The sequence below is a fragment of the Sceloporus undulatus genome, chromosome 9, assembly GCF_019175285.1.
Source record: "Sceloporus undulatus isolate JIND9_A2432 ecotype Alabama chromosome 9, SceUnd_v1.1, whole genome shotgun sequence".
NCBI classification, from domain to species: domain Eukaryota; kingdom Metazoa; phylum Chordata; class Lepidosauria; order Squamata; family Phrynosomatidae; genus Sceloporus; species Sceloporus undulatus.
This window is the reverse complement of record NC_056530.1, coordinates 12,559,887-12,566,826: the sequence shown is the minus strand read 5'-3', so window position 1 is coordinate 12,566,826 and position 6,940 is coordinate 12,559,887. Positions and strand designations below refer to the sequence as shown.

Here is a 6,940-nt window from a genome sequence, read left to right as displayed (position 1 = left end):
CAAAATGAATGAATAAATAAGATCCCAGGGATATTTTTGAAGTTAAGGGTCTGGAGAAGAGGGGTGCCATGTGGCATTGCTGATGCCACAGGGAATACCCAGTAAGTGCCCAAGGCACTATGCGCATCCACAGTGACAGCAAAAGATGTGTTTCCCAATCAGAAGCATCACATTTTCCTCATTTTATTTGATTTCGTTTATTTTGAGCTTTTGGAATAATCAGTATCCTGCAACCAGAATGGTTTACATTGAATTAATTTTTTAAAAAATTAAGTTAAAAATAAGGGGACTTCAAGGACTGGTCAGGCATGTGGTTTTATTGGTATTCTTACTTCAAACAAAAATAATAATAATGACAAGCATTAGACACATGCACGCTTATTGCACATGATCCCCAGTAATACATGAAAGCTTGAACCATGCTACAGACTTCGATCAGTTTTTACCCGTTTCATGGCTTCCAGGAAAGAGTCTTCAGGAATGTAGCTTCAGGAGGAACACAGAAAGCTCTTGGAGATCTTTGGCTATCTCTGCCTCTGAGCTTTTATCATTTTCAAAGTCTTCTAATAAGGAACATCTATTTAATCTGTGTAATGTTGTATTAGACTTGGTGGTAGAATCATATCTGATTCCTACCATAATCGCTGGAAACAAAGAGACCCCCTTATCTTTGTAAGACTGTTTGGACATGCAGACTCTGTCCCTTTCCACCTCAAGAGGTAAACCTTTGGCATAACATCAACAACCACATCATGGCACATGTGAGCATCTCTTGCAGGACTCTTCATCAACTCAGTGGCCTACCGCTTCCATCATCCCCAGACAACATGCTCATTCTGGCTGGGATGATGGGAGTGGTATTCCAGCATCTTGGAGATCACCAAGTTCAAGGAAAGGGCTCCTCCAAGTGATCTTACCTTCAATATCTTACTGGAGGGAACAAAAGGAGAGTTTTCATTTTGTATTCTTCTAAGTTTGTTCACCTCGAATGACAGGTTTGGACTGATACACACCTACAAGGAACTAGGCTGACATCTTCTTGGTGTCTTAGGCTGCATCCGCACTGCAGAAATAATGCAGTTTGACACCACTTTAACTGCCAGGGCTCAGTGCTATGGAATTCTGGTACTTCTCAACAAACTAAAAATCCCAGGATTCCAAAGGATAAAGCCATGGCAGTTAAAGCAATGTCAAACTGCATTAATTGTGCAATGCAGATACATCTTAGGACTAGAAGACATTAACACTCATTCACACCATTTGCCTTGTTCCAGTTATTGGCACATGGTCACCCCATCTGGATATACACTGGGACTGTGAAGGGAAATGCAATCCAGCTTTGCAAGACCCCCCCCCCCAAACAAATATATTATATGTAATAAATTCATTCTGTTAAAAAAATACACAGTTATCATATGCATCAAAATCCTTCTCTTCTTTTGAGGTTGGCCATTTAACCTCCATGCTTCTCAACCTGATGAAACTGGAGGAAATCATATGGCCCTATGGATAACATTCGACTGTAGCTCCCAGCATTCTTCACCATTGGCTCTGTTAGCTGGGGATGCTGAGAGCTGCGGTTCACCAACATCTGGTGGATTGCAAGATTCGTATGTATTTTCTAAAGATATACATTCACATAATATAATATAATATAATTATAGATACACTTTCAATATAGCCATATGTATTTGCTGTGCAAAAGAAATCCCAAGTAAACACATTCTAAAAATCGTGAATGTTCAACCAACTATTCTGTTGGCAACAAATAAAACTTTAAACCAAGCTGAGGTCAGTGGACAGAAGATTTAAGCACTTAAATGTGTATGTAGGACGGGAGTTTTCATGCTAAGCTTAGTTTTGTTTTCCTCAGCAGTCCATAAAAACAGCAGCAGTGACAGAAACAACATACAACTGAACAAAATCCTTGGTCAATGGACTAGATCATGGATGCAGATTTGGGACATTGGCCCTATTTAAGAAGTCTTCCCCCCACCATGCCATTTTGTTTCCAGTCCCCAAATTTTTAGCATTGTAGAGAGGGAGAATTGAAAATATATCACACCCAGAACTCTGATATTGGCTGTGTCCTCCTTCCCTTGGTCACTTGGTCTGCCTCTTTTCTTTGGATGTCCAAACTGTATTTCTAAAATGTTCAACTAAAGTTTGAAAGGACTGTAATGGTAGGAATTTTGGAACTGAAGGAGAATTTCATGGAAGGACACAATTGTCCTCATTTTGGCCACTCCCCGGCCCTATAGCTATACTAGGTAAACTTTATCAAATAATGGCCCTACAGCATTTAGGCCATACAACAGGGTAGCTGTTCTGAAAATGTCCACAATGTGCATGTAACTCCCTTCTGAAAGCACAGAGGCCAAAACTTCCACGGGTGTATCTCCATGCCCATGAGATGTTTTCCTCCATGAACATACACTCCCCATTTCTTTCACAGTGCACTGGGTTTAACATTCATCCACAGAAGCCATGCACCACAATGAAAAGTTGGAGCTATTGAGAGAGGTCACATCTACTCATAAATAAGACAGGCTGTTCACTAGGATGAAGATGCCTGCAAATAATGGTAATACTCTGACATGTCTTTGGAGGAACATCAAACATGGTTTGAAAAGGAAAGAAGCAAGTGTCCCATGGCGCATGGCGGCTGAGTGGCTTCCGTTGCAGAGCTTCAGTGAATCCAGTCCAGAATTTATTCCAGGAGCAATCCAAGGAGCTGAATGATTCCCAAACTTTGGTTCTCTGGGTGTTTTTTCCCGGAAGCCCCAGACACCTTGGCCAACATTCAGGAATGCTGGGAGCTGGTGTCCAAAACACCTGGAGGACCAAAGTTTGGGTACCACTTCTCTAAAGTGTAGGGTGAAACCAGAACCCTATTACCCCAATTACCTCAGCATCTTGGATAGCTCTAGAACTTGGAATAAAAGCTAGGCCCCTATGGCCTACATAGGTTCTGGACACTGGATCCCTCCTTTAAAATCTGAAATAAACCTTGAGGATGGGTTCACCCTGCCACTGACATGGAAGCCACCAGCTACCATTGCTTTCATGCAAGATTTGCAGGTAGATATGGAATTGCGTAGGCCCCTTGCGCGGGTGACCAAGTTAAGGATGGCACAATGACTCTGTGTGGGTATGTGGGTATGGAGGGCAGGTAGGTCCTTCACAACTCTGCCTGGACTGGGCTCTTGGTGTATGCCATGCCTTGCTGGACACACCGAATGAGTTCTTTGCGGTTGTCCAAGATGGTGTCGAAGCTCTCCTGAAGCCGGTTCTGCTGGTCAACCACCTTCTGCTGGAGGCTGCGGATCCAGCGGAGGAGCGCCAGGCGGCGGTACATCACAAGGTGGACCCGGTGCTTCTGCTTCTCCTGCTCCTTCAACTTCTTCTTCTCCTGCAGGCTCTGGAAAGCTTCTGCCAGTGCTGGGAAGAGGGTCTCAGAACTTGGAGACAAGTCCTCCGGCTCAGCCTCACAGCCCTTTCTGTCTTCAGTGCCGATTGTGGGCATATGCCAAGTGCTGGCACCTCCACTGTCAGGGCTATCGATGCTCAGGGAACTGCTGGCGTAACCGTTGTCTTCCAAGGGGGAGCTGGCTAGCTTCCTGCTTCCTTTGACTCTTTCCTTGGTGGTGGTCTTCTCCTGCTCCAGAACTGTGACCTCAGCTCCCTCTGGCGATCGACGGATGTTCTCTTCTTCTTCTACTTCTTCCCCCTCTCCATCTTCCTCTTCTTCTTCTTCCTCCTCCTCTTCTTCTTCTTCAGAGGCAAGAAACATGCTGTCAGATTTCAGGTCCTGATGGACATCCCTTGGAGTACCGCTTGCTTTCTGCTTGCACATTAGGTCTATTCGATTATCAGATGCAACCGGCACACTGTCCTTGAGCTGTCCCATTTCCATGTGCATCAAGGTCCCTGGTGTGTGTTGGTTCCAGTTTTCATTGCTGTCATAGGGCTCCTCACCCATGAAGTTGAGGTTCCTATCCCTTCCGCCAAGGTAGGCCGCATCGAGCTGTGCGTTCCCCTTCACTTCACTGAAGAGCGCATTGAGTGGTAGCTCTGGTTGGCACATGGCAAACATTGGTGTGCCCTCCTGGCTGTGGAAAAGAGAAAGAGAGGAACTGAACTGAAATACTGATATTCTGCCCTCTACCTAAAGATCTCAGGGTGGCATACAAGAAAACCAACACATTTAAACAATGTTAAAAATATGTTGGAAACTACTTGGTGGCACCAAAGAACAACAACATAAAAATAAAATTATTTTATAAAGCTAAAAATAACTCATCAAGTTAAAGAAGACAAATTAAAACTGGCTAAAACATAGTACGATTCCCATATCCACAGGGGCTGCCATGGAAACATGAAAGCATGGATAATGGTGAACCCTATTGAAATGAATGACTTCTGGCAAAAGCTGACCAAGATGAAGGACCAAGAAATTCCTAGGATTCTTTTTTTCCAGGTGCAATACCGTCCTTTTTGCCACATCTCAGACTCTCCTATGCACACATGCACCACATCTCAGACTCTCCTATATGTCTCTCCAAATCTTGCTGGACTCCAACTCCCAGCATCCCTTAACTGGGCTACTAGGGATTCTGGGAGTTGCAGTCCCAATCTGCCCAGAGCAGGGAGGCTATTCCTCACTGCCTCTTTACCCATATATATATATATATACAGAATATATATATATATATATATATATATATATATATATATACACACACATACATAAAGAGATATACATATATGAAAGAAAAGAAAAATACACACACACACACACATATATATGTACTGTATACACATACACATATATACATATACATATATGAAGGAAAAGGATATGTCTTTTCCTTCTTTTTCTTCTTTTCCTTCATATATGTATATATGTGTATATACATATTTTCTTTTCCTATGTATATGTATATTTTCTTTTCCCTCATATATGTATAGGTAAACATATACGTATATAGAGGAAAAGGAGGAAAAGACACATGTCTGTCTATACATATACCTGGGAAATAAAAAGATACATATATACATATATATAGACACATACACATAGACATATACACATAAGAAGGAAAAGACAAGATGTTTATCTGTCTAGATATATACATAGGGAAAGAAAAGCTACCTATACCAATAGGCCTGTACACCTCCACATACACATACAGCCATATGAAGGGAAAGCACACATGCACATATACACATACGTAGACACAGATCTGGACATACTTATATCGGTATAGGTAGACCCATATACAACTACATATACACATGCACCGATTTTTTTTGGGGGGGTGTCCTTTGGCCCTTGGAAGGGGGAGAGGGGCAGAGGAAGGGGGTCTCCTTCCTTCCTTCCTTCCTTCCTTCCTTCCTTCCTTCCTTCCTTCCTTCCTTCTCTTTTCCTGGGAATGCAAGGCAGGGGAGGGCAGCCTGGCAGGGCCACTCACCGGCCTGGGCTCCTGCGGAGGGAGATCCAGGGCCTCCAGGGGAGCTGCCTTCTTCCCTTCCAGCCACCCAGCCCTGGCCAGAACAGCAGCAGCAGCAGCAGCAGCAAGAGAAGGAGGAGGAGGAGGAGGGCAGCGTCACCCGTGACGCCAAGGAAGGAGGGAAGGATGGAGGGAGGGAGGATGGAGCTATGCAGGGATGCAGGAATGGAGGATGGAGGGATGCAGGGATGGAAGGATAGAGATATGCAGGGATGGAAGGATGGAGGGATGGAGGATGAAAAGATGGAAGGATGCAGGGATGGAAGGATGGAAGATGGAGGGATGCAAGGTTGGGAGGACCGAGAGATGCAAGGATGGATGGATGCAGCAATGGAAGGAGGGAAGGATGGAGGATGGAAGAATAGAGGGATGAAGAGATGGATGGAGGAGGAAAAGAAGCTGCAAGCCCAGCAGCCAAGCCAAGGCTCCCACTCACCCAGACCCTGCCCCTCTTTTGTTTTCGGTTTGACTGGCCAAATTGTATCCTCCTACGAAAATTTCCCCCAAATTTCTAGCATTGCCGTCACATCAAACTTCAGTTGAGCGTTTAGAAATATAGTACAATTTAGGCCTTTTACAGGCCTTCAAGGTCTTTCCGATTTACAGTGACCCTAAGGTCAACCTATCACTCCAGGGGTTTTCTGGAGCTGAGAGTGTACGACTCGCCCAGGGTCACCCATTGGGTTTCCATGGCCGAGCAGGGGTTTGAACCCTGGTCTCCACAGTTGTGGTCCAATGCTCAAACCACACTTTCTCAGCCTCAGCGGATGGCAAGGGCAAGCCCCCTCAGAACAGATCTTGCCAAGAAAACCCTATGATAGGTGTGCTTTAGGGTCGTCATAAGTTGCAAAAAAACCTGAAGGCACTCAACGACAACCTTGTGGATCACCCAGACTTTTTCATGTTTGCCGCATTCTCTCCCGCTCCATAGATCTGTTCCGTTCTGAAAGGATCTCTCTCTTCTTCCCTCCTGGCCTGGAGGCGCCCCAGAAACTTGAAAGGAAGAAAAGAAGGAGACGTTGCTGAAAAGAGGAGGAATAAAAGAAAAGCTGGGCACAGAAGGATCACATGAGATGCCGTGGATGGACTGGCACATAAGGGGGCCTTGTCTCCTCACTTGGAGGACGGAGGAGGGAAAAGATGGAGGCAGGAACACCCAAAAGGGCTTGCAGGGGGACAATCTGGGGTGGGGAGGGGAACATATGACATTTTGGGGCCTTATGCAATTGCTCCCAAGGCAGGGAGTGCCTGACTGCAGTGCACAAGGCGCATTTGTTGTTGTTCAACATCAAATCCAACTGTGAGTTATGGTGACCCTATAGATCAGAGGCCCCCAAGAATCCCCAGCTGCATCTGCACTGCAGAATTAATGCAGTTTGGCATTGCTTTAATGCAGAATTAATGCAGTTTGACCCTGGTAGTGGCAA

At 44.9% G+C, this 6,940-nt stretch overlaps 1 protein-coding gene across 1 annotated transcript; it reads right to left on the bottom strand.

The window, feature by feature from the left end:
- Window positions 1-1,139: 1,139 nt before the first annotated feature.
- C9H1orf216 (chromosome 9 C1orf216 homolog) lies at window positions 1,140-5,587 on the bottom strand. Its single transcript, XM_042438885.1, has 2 exons — window positions 5,475-5,587; window positions 1,140-4,112 (listed from the first exon to the last, which is right to left on the bottom strand). Exon 2 carries the CDS (start codon window positions 4,094-4,096, stop codon window positions 3,182-3,184), a length of 915 nt encoding a protein of 304 aa, XP_042294819.1. The 5' UTR covers window positions 4,097-4,112; window positions 5,475-5,587; the 3' UTR covers window positions 1,140-3,181.
- Window positions 5,588-6,940: the final 1,353 nt, after the last annotated feature.